Consider the following 24,774-nt stretch of genomic DNA (forward strand, 5'->3'; position numbering starts at 1 on the left):
CAAAGTAATTTAGTTTACATACTCACCTCCACATAATATCTTTCTCTCTTTCTCTCCTTGTTTTTTGTTCTTTGCTTTTGTCTTTGTGTGTATTTGCTTCTCTTGATTGCAAAGTCAGGGTAGTGTCTTTTTCGTAACCTAAGTACGCATGCAAACTATTTGGGGCAATCTGTTTCCTGGAGTAGTCACTCCAAAGAGCACTTGCTGCATTATCCCCTGCTAATTCGTGTATCCTTCAAATTAAATCTGTAAATGCCACGTAATTCAAAGTGGAGAAAAATGTTTTTGGAACCCTGTGGTTGTATTTTAACCATATGGTAACATTAAGAGAATCATTAGTGATTGTCATTCAAATGCTGGTTTCTCTTCTTTTTCCTTGTTTCTTTGCCCTCTTTTTGTCTCCCCTCTGGACCATGATATAGAATACAGTATTTTTTGTTGTATTTCTGAAGGTTTATAGTTCCTCATTATAATAGCTGTCATTTATAATAGCATTTAAAGTTTTACCAAATACTTTGATATAAATTGTCTTATGAGCCTCACAAAAGCTTGTGAAGTAGATATTATCGATATTATTATGCTCATTTTACAGATGAGAAAGCTGAAGATGAAGTGGCTTAACCATGGTAACATAATTCTTTAGGTCTTTCATATAATTCCTAGTCCAGCATTCTTTTCCAGTATACCACATTGCTTTGTTATTTTTTTTTAAAGTGATAACCTGAATAGCTCATTAAATTAAGTGAAATTTCTTTTTATGTGTGTGTCCTGAATTAATATTTTTTTGTGAATCATTGACTTTGGATGGAAAAAATATTCCCTATCATTATGAGAGAGCCACTTAGTTCAACTAAATAAATGAAGATATCATACCTCTTTCATGTGTTTTTGCGTCTCTGTTTATTGTATATTATTATTATTTTATTATGTCATATAGTATGGATATGAATAGTAATTCTATATTTTAGTATTATGTAAATAATACCCTGGAAATTTTAATTCAGTTTTTTTTTTAATCTGAATTATCCTCCCCCAAGTTCCCTGCATTCTTTAACTATGTATTTTAGTAATATATATTCCAGTAAGGGCAAGCTTTTGTTAAAATTGGATTTAAATAACTTTATTTAAATTCTTCACCAGCATTTATTTAAGGTAATCATTTTAATAAATAAATTTAATAATAAATATATTAACCTCTGATAATCTGATTTCTTATTTATGATTGCCTCCTGTAGGAGATTATCCATTAAACCTATATTTTTGGTATAAACAAACAAAAAAAAATAGTAAAGTGCCCTTATAGATTAGTGGGGGGTGGAGGGTGGGGTATTTCGGTCTTTTTTTTTTTTTTTACTTTCAGCTAATTTTAAATTAAAGAACCAAATCATGCAAATACTTATATCAACTGTAATCATTTAGAGAAAGTAAAATCTTTAAAGAAATGTGAATCACATTACTTTGACTTAAGAATTTAGTTAGTTGTATCTCCAGTTTGTTTTGGGGTTTTTTTTTAAAGATCTATAGAAATACTCTGGAATTTCTGCCTAAGCTCTTGTTATTAAATACCTGCACACCACTTTTTAGAATACTGAATTTTTTTGAAACAGTGGAATTAATGATGGTACCAAAAGAAGCCCACAAAAATGTACATACTAAATGTAAGCAAGCTTTAGTCCCATGCTATTGTTGTTGCTTCTTCCTTTTATTTAGGCTCAACAGATAAAAACATTATATTGGCCAAATATAAGCCACACTTTTCCCCCATATCTTTCTTGTCTGTATAAGGATTGTAACTTGGTTTTATTTCTGTTTTGTCCTGACAACTATCTTCCTGCACTGAGAAAAGTAACAATTTTTTACTTTCTGAAATATTTTAAAATAATACAATAATTTGATGTAATTATTTTTGAAATAAGGGTACATATTATTTTTCTTTCAGAAAGATTTCCTTTTAGGAAGGATGCCCTATATTCAGAACAATGCAGTAAACTTATTCTACTCAGCTAGTTTTCCAGTGAGCAAAAGATAAAACAAATGGGCGATTTTTGAATTGGCCTAATTTATCTAGAAATATACAGTTTAGCCATCTCAGGATTCTAAAAATAAACTACTGAAAAGCTTAGGCACTTTCCTTCATACTTATAGTACAAAAATTTCAGAATATTGCATGAAGAAATAAAATTTTATTTTAAATGAACTTCTGAAGTTCAAAAGCAGACCTCACTAAAAAACCATTACAGAAACCACTTAAAGATGAACTAAAGGTATTTTGAAATAAACTTCTGGAGACTTGGAAAGGACTATAAGAACAGTTTCCCTAAATTTCAATTCCACTAGGTTTGAAACAGCTTTAGGTGAAAGGAATCTGTGCCTTCATTATTAACTTTTTATATAAATTTTGAAACTTTGTTTCTTTTCTGCAAAGAAACCTAAATTATTGTCAGTTATTTTCTTGGTCACACAGAAACACTGTTGATCTTATCTAATCTTGGGGAAATAGAATAGAACTGGTTCACTGATGAGAATTCAACATAAATCACAAATGCTTCTCATTGCCTCCTGGTTACAAAATAACTGACTATTGTTGTTGGAAATCAGTTAACTTCCCCCATCCCTAATATGATCAGCAAATTTTGTAATTGTAACCCACATTTATATAGCACTTGAAGGTTTGGTAAAGCATTTTTCTCACAGCAAGCCCATGACTTCTCAGCAACCCTTATAAAAGTATGTATGTACTATAAGCATTGTTATTCACATTTTACAAATAAGGAAACTGAATTATATTATTATTATATTAGTCAATTCAGCAGACATTTAGGCACTGAAAACACAGAGACAAAATGAAAACACTCTGCTGACTTTCTTATAGAGCTATCTCAAAACTAGAATTAGAACCTAGGCATCAAAAAAAAAAATAAACTAGACATCTTGATTGCAAGTTCATTGTTCTAGCAATGGGCAAATAATATCAGAGTCTGTATATAAAGTGGTAAATGCTAGTTATTATCACAGGGAGCCAACTAAATCTTGTCCCCCAAACTCTGAATTTTTCTTCCTCCAAATTGAGTTGCAAGGGCTGTGATTTAAAAAAAAAAACTATTTTCTTTAAATGTGTAAAATAAGCCTTTATTTATTGAAGGGTTAAAATTATGCCAGTTAGGGGGCAGCTAGGTGGCGCAGTGGATAGAGCACCGGCCCTGGAGTCAGGAGTACCTGAGTTCAAATCTGGCCTCAGACACTTAACACTTACTAGCTGTGTGACCCTGGGCAAGTTACTTAACCCCAACTGCCCCACTTAAAAAAAAAAAATTATGCCAATTAGGAAGGAAGGAAGGAAATTTAACCCTTAAAATTTCAAAATGAGTTGGTACTAAACTAAGCTTTTTTAGTAGTGACAAAATTAATATTCCATGTTTCTCTATATCTATCTGATTTCTCTATATCATTAAAGTTTAATGAATTATTAGAGGTACATGAAATAAAAATATTTATTTCCATTAATTCAAATGGTAGTTTCAAAGCTAATAAGATGTACTTTATGGTATTTATCAAGCTTTTTTTTTTTTTAAGCAGCTAAAATAGGTCAGAAAAGTAGATAGAATGTTGGATTTAGAGTCAAGAAGACTTTTAAGTTCAACTCTCACATTTGATACTTTGTGTCCAAAGACACATCATTTAACCTCTCAGCCTCAGTTTCCTCATCTGAAAAGTGGGGCTAGTGCTGGTGGTTGTACTTGCATAAGGTTTATGTGAAGCTCACAATTAGTTAATTTTGTAAAACACTTTGTAAACAAATGTTCTTAATATTCTGTTGTCATTTGTTCCAGATTGAAAAAGACTGAGGGGTCTTACATATGTAAAAGACAACTTAATTTTTTAGGGAACTTATTTTTGTCATGGTCAACTTTCTTACCTTAATTTTAGGATTTTTAATCATGAAATTTAATCATGATGTATCCATCTTACAGTTTAAAATTTTTTTTATTACTTTTTACTAGAGAAACATCAAATGTGATCATTTTCACAACATGAAAGGACTTTACTTGAATCCATGAGTATTTAGTACAGTTCAACTCACTTTTAAAATAGGAGCAGGGAGCACAAAACCTTATTTCAAACGTCTAGAAAAACTAAAATATACTTAAGTCCCATTTTATAGTCAGTTAAGGAAAAGAGAATGAGAATTGGGGAAAAAGTAAAGAGAACAAAATTAGACGGGAGTAAAGAAGGAAAGGGACAGAAAATAGAAAGGCAGAGCTAAGTGCTAGTAATTTTATCACACTCAGTTTATTTGGGCCATAGATTTCTGATTAGGGTTACACTTTTATCTCTCCCCTTTGAAAGCTAATTACTTAATAGATTAGTAGCTCCTTAACTGCTTCATCTTTAGAGACAACCAAACTGTCTGAAATTTTCTGCTAGTTTACAGCCAGGATGAACTGTTACCATTATCCTGAAGATTAGCTTTGTCCTGTAGCCCCGAGGTTCTTTTTTCTCTTTTCCTTCAGAAACTTAATAACTTTAATTTTGGCCTTTTATTTAAAATCTTTTTTGTGACATTATTTTTCATTGTAACAATTCCCCTTTGCCCATTTTCCCAATCTAATTTCCTTTTTTTCAATTTGGGATTTTAGGAAATCCAGCCATCTATTTGGTTAACATGCTTGCCGCCTCTCAAAATTACTTCTTTCCAGTGATCACATCTTGAGCCTTTAAAGGATTATTTTGAAATAATTCCTATCTTTTATGCATCTCTAGCTTGCCTTTCTGAAGAAAATAGTTTTAGAAACCAGAAGCTAGCATAATACCTTCAACTTGTTTACAGTCAGAATAGCCATCATTTGTATTTTATATTTTCTTTGAACTTAGATTTAAAACTACATCTAGTTTCCCTATGTGACACAAAACTAAACACAACACAGAAATTAATGACAATTTTCCTCTTATTGACATTTGAAAAATCTTGCCCTGTATACCTACTTTTTTGATCAAATTAGATGTTGTTAGCATTTCTCTGTGTTTAACCTTTTAGTTTGATATGGAGAAAAATAGAAGGGAGATAGGATCAAAAAACTTAGAAGAGGAAGAGAAGAGACCAGGAAAAAACCCCAAAATATGTGATATCTATATAATTTGATTTTATATATTGACATTGTTTAGTAAGAACTATTTGAATGTTTAGACCTAAGGCATAATCAGTTAGTGATTAATGAGCCTGCCCCTACTAATGCTACTTAATATTTTTATCATTGTGATGGATAAAGTCATAGGTGGAATTGTTATCAAATTTAAAGTTGACATAAAACTAGAATATTGTGTCATGGAGTTAGGTTACAAAAAGATCTGGATGGGCCATGTTTGTAGTAAGATAAATCGAACAGAGAAAAAAGTAAAATGAAATTTATTTTGGAGGAAATTCTTATTAAGATACAGCTTGGACCTGTTAACTATTGCAGTGCTTCGTCCAAGATTGATTGATTCTTTGTGATTACTAACAGTTCATACAGGAAAAAAAACCAAATGCATGAAAAATGCCCATTGTCCAGATCAAAATGGAGATTGAGTAGATCAGTCTCATAAGTTATTAACATACACCTGGGGGAAAGCACTGCAGATAAGCAATGAGTTAGGCTCAGAATTGAGTAAAAGAAGAAGAAAACAGTGGCATTTGATAATTGCAGCACGATGCTTTCAACAATCCCAAGGTGTGCCCGAGTACAAAACCACAATCTTTTTTTAAACACAAATGTTTCTCCAGGTGTGATATGGCTGTAGGTGACAAATCTTGGAACACCCACAATCTTTAAAAGAATCAAAGTTGCAGGTTGCCCAAAGGGACATGGAGAGCTGCCTAGTGTTTGCCGGGTATGTTGTAGAGGGAATTCTCATTCTGGTACTTTTATATACAGATTGGACTAGAAGAACTTCAGTGGTACCTTCCAAGTCTGAGATTCTGTGATTCACTTAGTTTTGAAGCTGAAGAAGCTATATCATAATCTAGTACATTCAGAACTTAGTCATTATACTAGAGTGTTTACAAATGGTTCACAAAATACTAGAGAGAAATAAGAATAAATAGGGAAAAACAAAATTAGTACTAGGGTAAAGTATTTGTAAATAGGAAAAACATGTATCATTTATAGGGATATTGTCATTAGTAACAAAAAAAAACTATTTCATGTTATCACCATAGTCAAATTTTAAATATCTTAAGGTAAAAAATTCCTCTTTGTAGATGAGATAAACACACACCGTGAAACCAGAGGGTTAGAAAGGGGACTTCAAATAGTTTGTCAGCTGAGGAAATATACAGGAGATTAACAGTTTATAGGTTTTACCCTTCAGGAAGTATGATTTGTCCAGACACAACTGCACGAATGAAATAGGACTTGAGTTCTTAGGGAAGAAAAACATTTCATATACATGAATTAAAACCACAGTTTAAAATCTTATGAAATATCACATCCACATCTATGTGGCTGGCCATTAGGAATCTCCAAGGATTCCAACCCTTAATGCTGTTACTTAGAGGTAAATATTATGCAGATAAAAGAACATAGTATGTTTTTAAACAACTTTGAACGTTACTGTTTAATGTAGGATTATTTCTACCTCTTAAATTAACTATTTCAGAATTTATTATGGTGTCTCTTCTAATGTTACTTTAGTGGACAGAAATTACTTAATGACTCTTTAAAAATATAATCTCTTCCTAAGGTTAGGAACTTTATAAAAAAAATAGTATAACAATACAATGACAGTTACAAAGTGTTTTTAGTGATGTCTGCCCTTTTGGCTTTTAAATTCCTTGGGAATATTTTTATTTCAAATATAGTATTGTTAAATATAGGAGTTTCTGTTAATAATGTGTTATGTTTTGTCTTTCAAAGTGAATGAATTTTTAGCCTTTGAGGGTCCCATCTTGTTGGATATGAGAATTAAGCATCTAATCAAAGCAAATCAGTTAAGCCAAGCTACTGCCTTAGCAAAGCTGTGTTCTGACCATCCAGAGCTTGGTACAAAGGGCAGTTTTAAGCAAACCTACCTTGTCTGTCTCAGCACAGTATCACCAAATGACAAGTTAATTGAAGAGGTAAGTATGTTTTCTTTACTGAGATTGCTTCTAAAACTGATAGGCTTAAATTTTTGCTATCTTCTTGATAATTCAAGGTGAGAAAAGGTCATAAGGTTTTTGTTTCTCATCCTTCAAGTTAGTCAAGGGTAATTATAGACCTTTTTTGTTTGTTTATTGATATTAGAGGGAATTCTCTTAGTCCATTCTGTTGTATATAAATTTCTTTGAGCTACTATGGTAGCATTCTCTTAAAGAATGCACTTGGAGAGATGTAATACTTAAATTCATTTTTTTGTGTCAGACTTTGAAGTTATCTTCAGTTTGTTTAGTTTCAAAACACTTGTCATGAATATAACATTCAAAAATATTTATTAAATGTCTGTTATATGCAGTGCAATATGCTAGTACTGAGGAGGAGGAGGAGGATGTAAGTGATATATAGTTCCTACCCTCCTGGGATCTCATACTTTAGTTATAGACCTCTCCATTCTTTAATACTTTCACAGTCATTGTACAGAATTTAAATGACCATTTCCCCCATGAAGGATATTTTTCTTTTTAAATCAAAACAATAATTATTTGTGGCTGATCTGAATCTTCTGTGAGCTTTATCACTGATAAAAATTATTATTAATTTCCCATTAGAACAAAAATTTCTTTAAGCAAGTCATTTTAATTCTCTGTAACTCCTTCTTCTGTAAAATGAAGTGGTTGGACTAGTTAATCTCTATTCCCTTCAAGCTCTAAATCCTATAATCCTGTGATCCAATGATAATGAAATGCTTAAAGTAGGGGGAAAAAAAGTTATTTTGCAAAATGGTTAGAACCTCTCTTTGAAGTAGGAATTTGTTTTCTGTCATCAGAAATTCTTAGGTGAAGTTGGCAAAAGTAAAAATTTAGGGAGTTCCAACACTTGAAAAATTAGTATTTAAACAGTGGGGAAAACATATTAAAGCAGTTACTAAAAGGTAATGAGAAGTCTTGTGGCATAGTAGATAGAGAGCCTGCCTTCAAACCAAGAAGACGTGGTTTAAATTCTGTCTTTTCAGTCTCCTTTGCTGGCTTCGTCATCCTTATCAAACCCTGTTCCTAACTCTGGGTGTTCCCCAAGATTTTGTCCTAGGTTCCCCTCTCTTGGTAACCACATTGTCTCTCACAGCCCTGAGCCATTTTGAGTCAAACGTCACAAATTGCTTCCTAATTGGATATTCCAAACTGAATGTCCTTTAGACATCTCAAACTCATTATGTCCAAAATTGAATTCATTACTTTTCCTCTACCCCTCTTATAATTTCTCTTTTTCCCTTGAAGGCCCAACCAGCCTTTCAGTGTTTATAATATTGGCATTATCATTTTATTTTCTATTCTATTCTATTCTATTGACTCCCCACTCTCCTTTTCCTCATATATCTAATTAGTTGCCAAATCTTGCCATTTCTACCTCCACATTCCTTACATCTTACCACTTCTTTCCACTCCCACAAGTAGCAAGCCCTCAGTACCACTTACCTTCTTAATTGCAACAGCTTCTTTATTGGTTCCCTTTTGTCACATCCATCTTACACACTGCTGCCCAAATAATTGTTCTTATGCGTATGTCTAACTATGTGACTTCTCTACTCAGTAAGCTCCAGTGGCTTCTTGTTGCTTCTAGGATAATATATAAATTCTTCTATTTAACTTTTTCCTCATAACCCTATCCCCAACCTATCCAGTCTCACTGGATATTATTCCTCTTGCTACATTCTGCTATCTAGCCAAATTGGCCTTTTCTCTATTCTCCATACATGAAATTTTGTCTCTCATGCACATATCCCACATGCCTGAAATGTGCTCCCTCCTTTAATTCTGCCTTAAAGAGTCCCTTTTTCCTTTGAAGATACAGCTCTGGTACCATCTTCTGCAAAAAGCCTTTCCCGATTCCCCCAAATTGCTAGTGTGCTCTACCTTGTATTTAACTACTTTGTATGTCTTTGTATTTATGTTGTATATATTAATGTCTGTTCTTGTTTCTCATTAGAATGTAAGCTGCTTGGGAGTAAGGATTGTTTATTTTTTCTTTTTTTTTTTCTTTTTTTTTTACTTATCCTGATTGTAGGCACTTAAATGCTTGCTGATTGATTCTGTTATTCTAGGCAAATCACTTAACTTCTCAATGCCACAGGCAGCTATCTAAGACTAATAAGTTGTAGAGAAGATGCCCCCTTGCATTGATGGAAGGAATTTCCTGCTCCTGAGATTCTCTGTACCACTGAAATCACAAGTCCAATTTATACCTTCTAAAGGGTCCAAGAATAATTTGAATAGAACCATTTTGACCAGATTCTATACTTTGATTTCTTTACCTTGGTCTCAGACATTTCCAGGTTCCTAAATAAACATTCTTTCTCATCTTTCATAGAAATGAATTCTTGTCTAATAACTCCTCCTTTATGAAAAGTAATTGCAAACCTTTTTGAGTAGAGAATTCTTAAAAATCCTTTTCCCCGCAACCACTGGGTAATGCTGTTTATCTTGAAAAGAAAATGTAATTGTAATTTATTGTCTTAAGACTAAATTAGTCTGAAAGGGGAAAGGGTAACTCTACCTTTGAATCCCTTGTCCTCTTGACCTTCTACCATTCCCTCCTGATTTTCAGTTCATTCATCACACCTTCTCTGCTACTTTTCCCAAATTTGTTTAATGCATTATCCAAACATTATTTCTCCCCTATCTCACAAATACTTCATTAGACCCCATCATCACCTTACCTGTGATACTGTCATTCATTCTTTTTACTTTCAAGTAGAAATCTAGTGGACTAGATCCACTACTTTTTTTTTCCCCAATTTTTTGGGGGGGCGGGGCAATGGAGATTAAGTGACTTGCCCAGGGTCACACAGCTAGTAAGTGTCAAGTGTCTGAGGCCGGATTTGAACTCAGGTACTCCTGAATCCAGGGCCAGTGCTTTATCCACTGCACCACCTAGCTGCCCCAGAGGATCCACTAAAAATGTATGTACAATACCTGGCATGCATATGTACATAATAAAGGCTTGTTAAGTGATTGATTGTCATGTTCTTTTCTCCTATTACCTGGAATATCCTCTCCTTTGCCTTTTGAATCCCTACCTCTTTTTAAAATTTTTTTTTTAAATACATTTTTATTTATCGTTTTGAGTTCCAATTTTTGTCCTTCCTCCCCTCCCCCCTCCGTGATGTGGTAAGCAATCAGATATGGGTTGTATATGTACAATTATGTAAAACATTACCATATTGGTCATTTTGTTCAAGAAAACTTAAATAAAAGAAAGAAAATGAAAGAAAGTGAAAAATAGCATGCTTCAGTCTGTGTTCCATCAGTATCAATTCTTTCTTTGGAGGTGGATAGTATATTTCAACAGTCCTTTGGGATTGTCTTGGATCGTTATATTGAGAATAGTTAAGTCATTCATAGTTCTTCATCAAACAATATTGCTGTCTCTGTGTACCACATTCTCCTGGTTCTTCTCACTTCACTATACATCAATTCATAAAAATCTTTCCAGGCCTTTCTGAAATCATCCTGCTTGTCATTTCTTTTAGAACCGTACAAGTCCATCACCATCATATATCACAGCTTGTTCAGCCATTCCCCAATTGATGGGCATACCTTTGGTTTCCAATTCTTAGGCACCACAAAAAAGAGCTGCTATAAATATTTTTGTACAAATAGATCTTTTTCTCTTTTGGGGGATATCTTTATCCCTGCCTTTTTTTTTTAATCCCTACCTCTTAAAGCCTAATTCAAATCTACTTTTATCAAAACTTCCTTGTACCACATACATAGCTCTTTATAAAGTTTGTGACATTACCTCCCTGATACACTTACTGTGTATTATAATATACCCTAGTTAATATTATATGTGCTTTAAACTTCACAAGGATATGCTTTTTGTTCTTTCTTCAAGTCTACTACAATGCTCTGCACCCAATAAATAGCCAGAGAATTATAGCATTTTATGATCCAGAGGTAAAAGAAAATTTTGAGATAATCTAGTCCCTAATTATAATAGGTCATGGAAATGATTGGATTTATTACAAATCATCCCTCAGCTTCAGTATATCCCCCACCTTTTTCATTTCAGGGTACATACTTGTGAATTTATCTACACATTACAGTGTTCCATCTAACATACGTTGCAGCCTCTTTCCCATCCCTATTAACCATCTGTCTTATCCACAACCACATCATATGTAAATGTTTATACTTACTTGGTCCTGTTTTTCCTGTCAAGAATTGGAAGAAAGAAGAAAGGAAATCAAAGATGTCATAACATAGCAGGGACATGTGGGTGATAATTTGGGGTGTCAAAGCGGCAGTTAATTTGTTGAGGGGGATAGTGAGGGCTAAGTGACTTGCCCAAGGTCCCGCAGCTAGTAAGTGTCAAGTGTCTGAGGCCATATTAAAGACCACCTGAATCCAGGACTGGTGCTTTATCCACTGCACCACCTAGCTGCCCCCATTAAATTTTAATAGTATGTTTTCTCTAGGACTTTCAGACTCTTTCCCATCCTTTTATTCTTTAAGAATAATGTAAAAAGGGGCATCTAGGTGGCGCAGTGGATAAAGCACCAGCCCTAGATTCAGGAGGTCCTGAGTTCAAATCTGGCGTCAGACACTTGACACTTACTAGCTTTGTGACCTTAGACAAGTCACTTGACCCTCATTGCCCCACCCACCCCAAAATAGAATACTGCAAAAGTGTTCTTTTCTGTCCTTCACTTTGATTATGTCACTACTATACCTTGTATAAGGCTCTAATTTCTTTTTTTTTTCCTCTCATAAAAGTATTTTATTATTTTCCAGTTACATGTAAAGATAGTTTTCAACATTTGTTTTCATAAGATTTTTAGTTCCAAATTTAAGCAATCTGATATAGGTTATATATGTACAATCACATTAAACATATTTCTGCATTAGTCATGTTGTGAAACAAGAATCAAACACAAGGGGAAGACCTCAAAAAAAGACACATACACATACACACACACACACACACACACACACAAAAAGACAAAAAGTAGAAACTGCATAGTTCAATCTGCATTCAGAATCTACAGTTCTTTTTTCTGGACATAGAGAACATTTTCCATCATGAGTTCTTTGGAATTGTCTTGGATCACTGCTGAGAAGAAAAGCTCTAATTTCTTACCTCTCTCTTCTCATATAAGGATGGAATTCTTGTCCCTCAGTTCCCTTAATGTATCCCTTTATCCTAGTATAGTTGTTTGGGTACGTGTTGCGTTTCTTTACCTTGCCTAATTTCTTTTTGTTCATCTACTTTCAGCCTTTCTCTTCTACTCTTTTAGTTATCCCTATTCATTACTTTCGGCTTTCACATTTTTTGAGTTTTGTCTTGGTGTACCTCTCTTCTTCATCTGTTTACTAGTCATGTCTTTCAGTATTCAGACAGTTCTTGAATTTAGACCTTCTTCATGAACTGGCCTCAACCTTTAGATGTACAACTACTTAGGTCTCACATGTTATTCTCAAATGATACTTATATAGGAGAAACATTTTAATAATAGCACAGATCATGGAGGATATAAAGAAATGTCTAGCTTATATATTATGGAATATGTGAAAATCCTTCTCTCCCCTATAGCTTAGTGCCTGGGCAGCTGGGTACACAGGCAGAGTAGGCAGTGGTACAACAGCTCTAACAAGTCCTTTATTTCTTCCTTCTACAATTCGCTATCTCTTTTTTGGGTAACCTTTCTCTGTCCAAGTGCTGCTACTGCACCCTTCTAGAACCAGAGTAATATCTAGTGGTAGTCCTTGTTTTCTCCTTTTACCTGCCTAATTGCTAGGAAATACTGCAACTACTTCCTTTTAGGCAGGCAGGAAGAAGTATAAACCACCATCACCCTTGTGCTTGTTTCTTCATGTCCAAAGGTAACAGGAGTTAAGAGGAGAAAAGATCTGGCCGACATAAGAGGAAGGGGATTCTAGGGAAACATTCATTTCAGAAACCTTAAATTTCTGGGTCTACCATGGTGAAACATGTTTTCTCCACAGAGCATTTGCAGTGACCACAAACCAAGTGACATTGTGTTGGAATTCTCTTATTATCTTATGGTAAATACAATTGATCTATGTGGCTGTATGTCACAAGTATTATTTCATAAACTTGTAACAAGTAGAATTATATACACCTAACTGTTGTATGGTGGCCAGCATATGCCATATATATCCAAAGATAAAAGGTCCTTTGCAAACCTTAAAGACTATATAACTGCCAGCTGTCATCATCATATTGTAATGATCCTTCTATGGATTTGAATCTGATCATGCATTCTGCCTTAACCCTCAGGGTATATATTCATGAATATTGACTGGCTTTGAAATACCAAGAAAGATCTGTGGGAAACTATTAGCAGAATCCCAGAAAAGTTTTTTTAATCACTCATTGTCCTTTCCACTAATAAGTAGATAACCTGTTAGAACACTTCTTGGGTTTTTAATAGCATACTTATCACATGATAAATACTCAGGTAATTAATGACTTCAAATCCTTTGGCCTATATAGTTCAAAGAAAATATTGTTAACTTGCTTTTAAATGTACATGTTTCCTTTCAAATTATTACCTATTAAAGGTCCTTAATGGACCTATTTTAATGAGGATATAAATGTATAATTAGGATGTTACTTGTTCACTTTTAAAGGCCTTGAAAACAACTGATTTTCCTTAAGTGTTTTTAATATTGGCTTCAAGATCAATAAACTAAGTTCAGTGCCTACTTCCATTGAGAACCAGTTCTAATTAGTGGCATTTAAGTTAATGAGATTTTACTGTTGGATGCTAAGCAATAAATTTCTAATAGAATTTCTCTAATGTTCAACATATATCCATATATAAAATCTAGTATATGTGTATTTTTTTCTTTAGATTTCAGCAGTTGATTGCAAAGATGCACTAGAAATGATATGTAACTTGGAATCTGATGGAGATGAAAAAAGTGCTTTGGTTTTATGTACTGCATTTTTGTCCCGCCAGCTACAACAAGGAGACATGTATTGTGCCTGGTGAGTTGATTATTTTTTAAAGACCAATTTCATCAGTAAAAACAGAATGGCAGCAGTGATTTAGAAGATGTATTAAATGAACTATTTACTTTCAAAAATCTTTTAGATTTTTTTCAAGACTGATGTCTTACAGGCAGTTATTACATACATTTTTTAAATTGGTTATTAAGTGCTTCTTTTTTTAATTGCTTAAGTTTTATTTCATTTTAGCAAATATTTATTACATTTCTACTTCAAAGTATGTGCAAGATTGCTAAGGCAAATACAAAGATTAATAGGACCTATTCTTGGCTTCACAGAGCTTACAGTTTGCTGGAAAGGAATTTTCATTCAGAAAAGCACCCAGGATTGTTGGCATGATGCCCTTTCTCCTCCTGCCAGTGGTCTTTGTCTTTTCTCTTGACATCCTGGATTTTCTCCAGCCTCTACTGGCTTTTTCACTAAAGGGAAAACGAAATAAATTAGAAAACATATTTTACTTCAAGGCCTTTAAAATATAGCAGATAATAAAATGTTCATAATATTTATAAAGTAGATTTGAATGTATACAGTGCAAATGGAAGAAAAAAAAAAACCTAATGATTAGACCATATAGGTCATTTCAATCCATATCTTTAAGGACTGGAAAGGAGTCATGGTTTGACAGGATAGGAAACAATACATTTGAGAGAATGGTTTCTGCCAAGGCAGGAAATGGAAAATGAGTGAGTCCGGTCCAGCACAGATAGAAAGATTTTCTAATACTGAAGCAGGGTACTTTTGACGTGATGTTTAATTTGTAAAACACCTTAAAACCAGATTTTGAATTTGATATCCAAAGAAACAGACTTGTAGAGTCTTCTGTTTGAGAATGACATAATGCAAGTGGCATTTGAGGAAAATAGTCTTAGAAGTACAAAATGAATTAAAGGATGGAGAAATTAGAGATGGAGGAATAAACTAAGTAGCAAATGGAAAGATGTTGCAGAGGGGCAGCTAGGTGGCGCAGTAGATAAAGCACCAGCCCGAGATTCAGGAGGACCTGAGTTCAAATCCAGCCTCAGACACTTGACACTACCTGTGTGACCCTGGGCAAGTCACTTAACTCTCATTGCCTCTCCAAAAAACAAACAAAAATGTTGCAAAAACAGAAGTGATAGCCTTGATTTAATAGATTGTAAAGGCTAGTGATATCAGATTCAAATCCATAAAGAATCCTTATCAGCAGTCTATCAGCTTAGTTTTAAAGCATAATCTTATTTATGTTTTTTGCATTTTTATTTATTTTGTTAAATATTTTAATGGGTGTGTTGAGGGCAGTATACCACGTTCAGCATCTTTGGTTTAGCATATACAAGAGAATAAGATTTGTAGACAATAGAAGGAAAGGAGTCTCAAATGGATTTCAACCAAGAGAAAGAGAATACCATTGATTAAAGTGAATAAATTAGGAAGTAAAGGATGGTAACTGTGGTTTTTAACTTGCTAAGTTGAACATTTTCAGTTTCAGGTGGAAAAGGACATCCAAATGAAAGGAAACAATAGAAAAATTAGAGGTAGGGAACTAAGAAGTCAGGACCAGGGATGTAGATTTTAGGCTTTTGTTCATGCAGCGAAACAGATTAGTGGATCCTTAAGGGAATTAATTTAGAGGGAAATGAACAAAGAATCTATAACTGAACCTTGCGAAAATACCAACAAATAATTTACAGCTGTGTGTATGTAGAATACCTGACAAGGAAATGGAGACAGGGAGATAAGACAGTTCATTGCAGAAGTTAACCTTGCAGGGGAGAAGAGGTAGAGCAGTAACCCTGGATAGGAAGGAAAACAGTACTCAGAGAGCCAAACCTCAACCCAAGGCTGCTCAAATTTTCCTTACTTTCTCTAAATAGGCCTTCCTTGCACAGTCATTGGCATAGCTGCCCCTCTCTACTACTACTACTACTACCAGTCCTTACCTGGCTTCTGAGGATCCTTGATTTCCCCAGATAGTCCTGGCTCAGGCAAGAACACAAACCTTTCATTTCCTTCTTTTACCTAAGACAAAAGTTGAGTTACCAAAGACAGCTTTACTAGCAACTGAGGAGAAAGGGTGAAATAAAGCAACTTATTATCAATTGACTAGTTACAGAACACAGAAATATTTATCCTAATCTAGCCATAGCAAGCTTACTTGCTGTAGGTCATTGCTCTTACAGGAGAAAAAAATGGGACAGTAGTTTAGAAGGGGAAGTGTGAGGATTAATTTGCTTCTGGCAAATGTAACTATTTCATTTGAGATGAAATTAAGCAGTCAGAACTATAATTTTGTTTTTAGCATATCTCTTCTTAAAATTGTCCAGCTTTCTTTATGTTCTAAATTATTAGTGGTTCTTCTAATAAAGGCACCTAATAATAGTAGATCTAATGGTATAATCTATTTCTACTTTAAAATTTAAACATTAAAAAAGAAACATGGCATTGATGACTATCACCATTTTTTACCATCAAATTGCCATTTCAGATATGGATTATGAATTATCACTGGTTTTATTTGTCTGAGTGGCAAATGTTTCTTTGTAGAAAGTAGGACTTCTTTGTCTGATTTGGAAGGATACATTAGGTTGTTCGCTGCTTACAAATATAATTTTTCTTTAAAAAAAATAGAGGCAAATTAATTTCACATAGAGAAAGTGAAAGATGAAACCAATTTTATGTTTGAGTTCACAAATTGGATTAGCATGGCCTCTGCTACATTCTTGCTTCATCTTGGTTTTTTGGTGTGTGTGTGTGTGTGTTGTTTTGGTTTTTTGTTTTTTTTACTTTTAGGGAGCTGACACTCTTTTGGAGTAAATTACAACAAAGAGTAGAACCATCTGTGCAAGTGTATCTAGAGAGGTGTCGTCAACTTTCTTTGTTAACCAAGACGGTCTACCACATTTTCTTCCTAATTAAAGTTATTAATTCAGAGGTAAGAATAGTCAACTGTCATCAAAATTACATTATATTTAATAGATAACTTTTTTATTATTGGCACTTGTTTTTCCTGTTAATACTTTTAAGGTACTTTTGTCCATTGATTGTGTTCTTAGCATCCCAGTGAGGCAGTATGTTCACTTATCTAATATCTGAAAACTTGGGGACACAAAAGAGAAATACTATGGGTGATAGCTCATAACTTTAAAAGGGAGTTCACATGAAAGCTATATTTTATTACTTTTGTCATTGGGTGCTCATAGGCTATTTATAAATAAAACAGAAGGAATACAGAAGACTTGTTCTTTCATTTAAGAATATTCAGAGGGGAGTAGCTACTTGATGCAGTGGATAAAGCCCTGGATTCAGGAGGACCTGAGTTCAAATCCAGTCTCAGATACTTGACACTTACTAGCTGTGTGACCCTGGGCAAGTCACTTAACCCTCATTACTCTGCCTCTCCCCAAGAAAAAGAATATTCAGAAACTTCCTGACTATAAATAATTAAATAATTAGAAGGGGTTGGTTTTTTTTAATGATACAATAAAAAAATTGTTTTAAAGATTATTCAGTGGTGTAGATTTTATAAAAAACCAGTTTATGTAAGGTTATTTTGTAGAATGATATTCTAGTCAGGAATGAATGCAGTTGCTTTCAGTTGTTTTTTCTATAAATAAGGAGACTATCTTCTAGAAATGTTAACATTACAAAGAATCAGTAACTGGAGTACAAGATTGACTTTTCTAAAATGTATATGTTGTCTATAATTTATTTGAAAAGGGAAAATAAAGTCCATCCCAACACATTTAGCACCTCACCTCCCCCCAAAAAATCTTAATTCTTGTTCTTAAAATTGATAAATCAGGAGAATAGATCTTCATTTTTCAATCCTAATGTCATCTACCTTCCTTTTAAGAAATAAAGAGGGGGCAATTAATATTTCTATTTCCTTTGAAGTATTATTATTATATAAGATAAAAGTCTTAATGCTTGGAGCATCCTATATTATTTCTTAACTTACTCCCAATTTTTCTTCCATTAAGCTTGTAACATCATGATTTATAACACCCTTTCTTCTAGTTTATAATGTAACAAAAGTAAATTAAAGCAATGTTAAAAACATTAACATACTGTTAATGTTAATTCATCTCCAATTTACAAAACACCTGGCTTACAAGTGACATGTATAGTAAAAAGAGGGGAAGAACACTGGCTCAGCCAATCAGACGTCATTTTACTTTCCTGGCCCTCAGTTTCTTCACTCATAAAATGAGTATTGGACAAGTGTTACCAAAAGTTCCTTCTACTCTAATATTCTTTTTAGCCCTAATTTACAAATAATCCACAAATAGAAACAGCTGTTACTCCTCTCTGCCCCTTCATTGTCATTTTTCCTTCTTCCCCCACCAGAAAAAATAAAAACACTATAGGAAAAAACCACCAAAGAAAAGAAGCAAATATGGTACTGATAATGATTCTAGAGAAAAGTGGCAATAACATGGAAGGTCAGCAAAAGAAAGGAAAAAAGACAGGATTGAAAGATGGCTAAGAGCAGTAAAATAGCTAAGAGAAATCCAGTTAGGTGGTTTATTAATATCATGTATCATCTGGACACTACTATTTTTTGTTGTTAATTTGTTGTTGTTGTTTTTTATTTGAAGAACCTCTAAACAGACTTGTTTGCTTTTGTGACATCTTTAAAGAAATGACTGTGTCAGATGACTTTTGTTGTACCAACAGTGGGTATTTAGCACTCAGTCGATATGTGTACAATATTGTTAGTCTTTACAACTACTGTGATTAGTGGCAAGCAATTATGCATGTGTCCCAAGATAAAGGAATTGAAGCCAGATTTCAGTTTGTGGTTATATTAGTGCCTACTATGTGGCAGGCACTATTATACTTTACAGTTACTACCTCCATTTATCCTCTTAATAACCCTGTGAGGTAGGTACTATTATAATCCTTTCCATTTTAAAGTTAAGGAAACAGGCACAAATGAGGTTGAGTGACTTACCCATGGTCACACAGCTAGTAAGTATCTGAGTCTAGATTTAAATTCCGGTCTTCCTGATTCCAGTTCTAATGTTCTGTTCTATGCACTAAATTATTACTTGTCTCATGGATTTAGTGGAAAGATAGAAGTATCATAAGAGAGTCATAGAAGTGAAGTCTCAGGATATCTATAATGTGTAAGAAAGAAAGTTCTGGCCAGATCCTGATGAATCCCAGAGAATCTTCTCCCAACTATCTTCTAGCCAGAGACCCTATATCCTCTCAATTAGAAGACAGTCTACAGTTTCACTAGCCTATCTTTCACTTATCCACCAAAGTCTACATCCTTTTTCAGACTTTGCTTACATCTGTCCTACTTTCCTTTTGCCTCTGTGCCATACTGTCTCTTTCTTGCCAATGCTTGCTTTTTTTTCTGTTAGTGTGGGATTCCTTTATATTTTTTCCTCATCTAGCCTCCCATCCAGCTTTCACAACTGGCTCCTTTTATGACTGTAAGTTCCCACTATATTTAATTTACTTCTTGCCTTTGGATTAAGTTGACTTCAGTTTCATCCAACCAAATCTGAGTGTTCAAATTCATAACTTCTTAACAAGATTTCTCCCCCCCCCCAATCTCTGGTTTTCAGATACAGTAATCATAGCATTTATAATAGCATTTAGTTTGTAAATTACTCTTATATAGATCATTAAGTGTTTACATTTATTCTTTTGTTTCTACAGACTGAAGGAGCTGGGCTCGCTACCTGCATTGAACTTTGTGTGAAAGCTCTTCGATTGGACTCTGCTGAAAACACTGAAGTGAAAATATCTATTTGCAAAACCATTTCGTGCTTGTTGCCTGAAGATCTGGAAGTCAAGCGTGCTTGTCAATTGAGTGAATTTCTTCTTGAACCCACAGTTGATGCATACTATGCTGTTGAAATGTTATATAACCAGCCCGACCAGAAATATGATGAAGAGAATCTTCCAATACCAAATTCACTGCGCTGTGAGCTCTTACTTGTGTTAAAAACACAATGGCCCTTTGATCCAGAGTTTTGGGACTGGAAAACCTTAAAGCGACAGTGTCTTGCTTTAATGGGAGAGGAGGCATCTATTGTGTCTTCAATAGATGAACTAAATGACAGTGAAGTGTATGAAAAGGTAGAAGACTACCAAGGAGAGAGAAAAGAAGCTTCTGTGAATGGACTTTCTGGCTGTTTTGATGAAGCCACAAGCCTTCTTAAAGGCATACGAGATGAGAAAGAAAAGAAGAAAGAAATTAAAAAGTTGAGAGAGAGGGGATTTATATCAGCTAGGTTTAGAAACTGGCAAGCCTACATGCAGTATTGTGTTCTATGTGACAAAGAGTTCCTTGGTCATAGAATAGTAAGACATGCACAGAAGCATTATAAAGATGGGGTTTATAGTTGCCCTATCTGTGCAAAAAACTTTAATTCTAAAGAAACTTTTGTCCCTCATGTGACTTTACATGTCAAACAGTCCAGTAAAGAGAGATTGGCTGCTATGAAACCATTGAGGAGATTAGGAAGACCTCCTAAAGTACCAACCACCAATCAGAATCAAAAGACTGTTACTGTAACCAAACAAGAGCAGCGACCCATAAAGAAGAACAGTCTTTATTCTGCTGATTTCATTGTGTTCAATGACAATGATAATTCAGATGATGAAAATGATGACAAGGATAAATCTTATGAACCCGATGCGATTCCCATTCAGAAGCCAATACCTGTTAATGAATTCACTTGTCCTGTAGCTTTCTGTAAGAAGGGTTTTAAATATTTTAAAAATTTAATTGCTCACGTCAAGGGACACAAAGATAATGAAGAGGCTAAGCGTTTCCTTGAAATGCAAAGCAAAAAAGTTATTTGCCAGTATTGTCGGAGGCATTTTGTAAGTGTTACTCATCTCAATGATCACTTACAAATGCACTGTGGCAGTAAACCCTATATATGTATACAGATCAAATGTAAGGCAGGTTTTAACAGCTATGCAGAGCTTTTAACACACCGAAAAGAGCACCAGGTCTTTAGAGCAAAATGTATGTTTCCTAAGTGTGGCAGAATATTTTCAGAAGCCTATCTACTTTATGATCATGAAGCACAGCACTACAACACCTATACCTGCAAATTCACAAGTTGTGGGAAAGTTTATCGTTCTCAGAGTGAGCTTGAAAAGCATTTGGATGACCACAATACTGAAAAAGTGCTGTCCCCTGAAGGCCAAAACAATACAGCTGATGAGTCAGTTCAGCCTTCAAAAGCGAATGAAAACACAGATGAAAATAAAAAAAATGAGAAATCTGTGCTTCCTTCAGAAAATAATGCTAGTAACAACTTAGCAGTGGATGGAAACAGTGCTTGGGATCAAAACAAAACAGAATCAGTTGTGACTGAACAAGCCAAAATTTCTGCCACTGAGCTTGGGCAGGCAGATACACTGCTGTCTGATGGTTCAGAAAACCCTGCTATCTCTTTTATTCCAACAAATGAAGCAGCTGCATTAACCCACAGCATTAAGGTTTCCCTCAGCCAAGATCTCCAGGATAATATCGTGAAGCAGGAAAAGTTGGCTGCTACAGGCTGCATGGTGAATATTAACAAATCTGTGGGTACACAATTATGTACAAATGTTAAGGATGCTTGTAATGATTCTTGTCTTCCAGGTGTGCAGGAAAGAAAAGAGAATAATAGTAATTGTTTGAGTCAGGGTCAGCATGTTCAGAATACTTTGGCAAATTCAGATCCCCTTAAAATAGGTGATCTTGCACCTCAAAACTTAGAAAGACAAGTTAACAACCTGATGACTTTTACCTTGCAAAATCAGGCAGTATTTCAAAACAATTTACCTATTTCCAAACTTGAATTTGAAGGTAATGCTAAAACTACATCTAGTCTTTATAATTTACCACTTAAGACATTAGAAGGTATCACATTTGTTCCACCACAACCCAATCTGAGCAGTCCTTTAGTGACTCCACCTGTTCCACCACCTGTTCCACCACCTGTTCCCCCAACAGCTCCAGTTCAGAAATTCTGTTGTCAGGTTGAAGGATGTACTCGATCTTACAATTCTTCACAAAGTATTGGAAAACATATGAAAACAGCACATCCTGACCAGTATGCCGCATTTAAAATGCAGCGTAAAAGCAAAGGAAGACAGAGATCCAGCAACTTAAATATGCCAAATGATGGGAAGTGTGTATATTTTTTGCCATCACAGGTGAGCAGTTCCAGTAACACTGTTTTTACACCACAAACCAAAACCAGTGTGAAACCTACTTGTTCAGCCCAGTTGCCACATGTTTCAACTCCTCTTTTTCCAACTCATCTAGAAAATTTATCAAACCCATTGTTGCCCTCAGTGGAAAGTGTCATAAGTACAAATATACCTTCTCATGTTAAAAGTGAACCAGGTGTGGTATTATGTTCCCCAATGGAAAATTTATCAAATGCAGCATTGCCATCACAATTGGAAGATATAACAAAAACAGTTTTGCCATTGAATATTGACAGTGGTTCAGATCCTTTCCTCCCTTTGCCTGCAGAAAGTGGTCCAATATCTCTTTTTCCTTCACCAGCAGATAATGGGACTAATTCAGTCTTTTCCCAGCTGGAGAACAATACAAATCACTTTTCACAAATAGAAGGAAATACTAATTCTGCCTTTGTAAAGGAAGAAAATGCTCAAAATAGAGTTTTTCCTTCAGAAGTAAACACTACAAATAACTTCAGTGCCACCACCTCCCAACATCCAGCACCAGAAAAAAATAAAAAAGACCGTGGACGGGGCCCAAATGGCAAAGAAAGAAAGCCAAAACATAATAAAAGGGCTAAGTGGCCAGCAATAATTAGAGATGGCAAATTTATCTGTAGCAGGTGTTACAGAGTGTTTACTAATCCCAGATCACTGGGTGGACACTTATCTAAACGGTCCTACTGTAAGCCACTGGAAGGATCAGAAATTTCTCAAGAAGCTTTGCAAAGTAATAGTCAACCCTCTCTTCTTGCCAACATGATACTCTCTACAAATGCAATAAATGTCCAGCAACCACAACAATCTACCTTCAATTCAGAAACATGTTTTAAAGATCCATCATTTCTTCAGCTGCTTACATCTGAAAACCGGTCATCAACATTTTTACAAAATACATTTCCTCGCACTGGTGTGACTAATTTTAATACCACTGCTAATGAGGAAGGAAGTGAAATTATTAAGCAAGCCTTGGAGACTGCTGGCATTACAAGTACATTTGAGAATACAGAGATTCTTTCACATATGGTTCCAGCAACTTGTGTCACTGATACAACTCAAGTAAATGCAGCAGTTATACCAAATCCAGATGTTTCACCTTTATTGCAGACTGTCTGTCACCCAAATACTCTGCTAACAGACCAAAACAGGACACTAAGCACCAAAACTCCTTCCATAGATGACTGCAGCAACTTACCAGTATTTCCACCAGATGAATTACTACTGAAGACTGTTGAAAATGGTTTGTGCTCTGGTTCATTTCCCAATTCTGTTGGGTCTTCACAAAATTTTGCCCCTAATAGTTCACGTGCTTCAGTGATAAGTGGTCCCCAGAATTCAAGAGCTAGTCATTTAAATAAAAAAGGAAACTGTGCTTCTAAAAGAAAGAAGAAAGCTGCTCCACCATTACTTGAGAATAATCCTCCAAACTTAGTAACAAATGACTTAACCGCAATGGGACTATTAGCAAAGAGCATTGAAGGAAATGCACAGATACCAACTGATAATCTTCAGCCTCAGGCATTAGTGGAAAATCTCACACAGAAGTTAAATAACGTTGACAATCAATTGTTTATGGCCAGTATCAAAGAAAACTTCAAAGCAAATCTTGAGTCTCATGCTGCATTAACTCCTTTAGCAATAAAAACTGAAAATGGAGATTCCCAAATGATGGCTATGAATTCATGCACTGCCTCTGTAAACTCTGATTTACAGATTTCTGAAGACAGTGTTATACAGAACTTTGAAAAGACTTTTGAAATTATTAAAACTGCTATGAGTTCTCAAATACTTGAAGTTAAAAATGAAATTCAAGATGTTATTGGAGCATCACAAAATTCACAGATCAGTTATAATACTCAGATCCCTTCGTCAGTAAGTGTGATGCAAAATTCTAAAATGCCTGATGTGTCTCAGTTTTCATTGCACAGAGATATCGCCACTGCAAATGATGACTCTCCTAAGCCTGAAATGCCACTTAAGGATGATTTTGAAGTATTAGAAATTTTGGAAGGCTTACAGAAATTAAAGTTAGAAAATGATGTCTCTGTTCCTCTTTCTGATAAGGTTCCCCCATGTCTACCAGTGAATGCATCTGCTGCTTTGACTTCCACACCAGTTAAAGCAACCCCAAATACAGTAGTCATTCAGCAAACTTCTGAAGCAGGAAACAACATCCAATTTAGTGATAAAGTTAATAAACCTTTTGTATGCCAAGACCCAGGCTGTAGCTACAGTGCTATGACAAAGGATGCCTTATTTAAACACTATGGTAAGATTCATCACTATACTGCAGAGATGATTATGGAAATAAAGAAACATCAACTCAAGTATGCTCCATTCAAATGTGTAGTGACTACCTGTCCAAAAACATTTACAAGAAATTCTAATCTCCGTGCACACTGTCAATTGGTACATCACTTTACAACAGAAGAAATGGTCA

The 24,774-nt window shown here is 34.7% G+C and overlaps 1 protein-coding gene across 4 annotated transcripts in view; it reads left to right on the forward strand.

The window, feature by feature from the left end:
* The window catches only part of ZNF292 (zinc finger protein 292), a 100,747-nt gene that overhangs the window by 73,250 nt on the left and 2,723 nt on the right, over positions 1-24,774 (forward strand). For 3 of the 4 annotated variants that reach the window (XM_044000467.1, XM_044000468.1, XM_044000469.1), the window contains 4 exons: positions 6,894-7,096; positions 13,990-14,126; positions 16,917-17,058; positions 19,800-24,774. The exon at positions 19,800-24,774 is cut by the window's right edge and continues 2,723 nt beyond it. In XM_044000467.1, coding sequence (XP_043856402.1) covers positions 6,894-7,096; positions 13,990-14,126; positions 16,917-17,058; positions 19,800-24,774 — 5,457 coding nt within the window. Of the gene's footprint in view, positions 1-6,893; positions 7,097-13,087; positions 13,178-13,989; positions 14,127-16,916; positions 17,059-19,799 lie in introns of those variants that run through there. The other variant, XM_044000470.1, reaches the window with a different exon arrangement.

The sequence above is a fragment of the Dromiciops gliroides genome, chromosome 4 (assembly GCF_019393635.1).
Source record: "Dromiciops gliroides isolate mDroGli1 chromosome 4, mDroGli1.pri, whole genome shotgun sequence".
Lineage (NCBI taxonomy): Eukaryota > Metazoa > Chordata > Mammalia > Microbiotheria > Microbiotheriidae > Dromiciops > Dromiciops gliroides.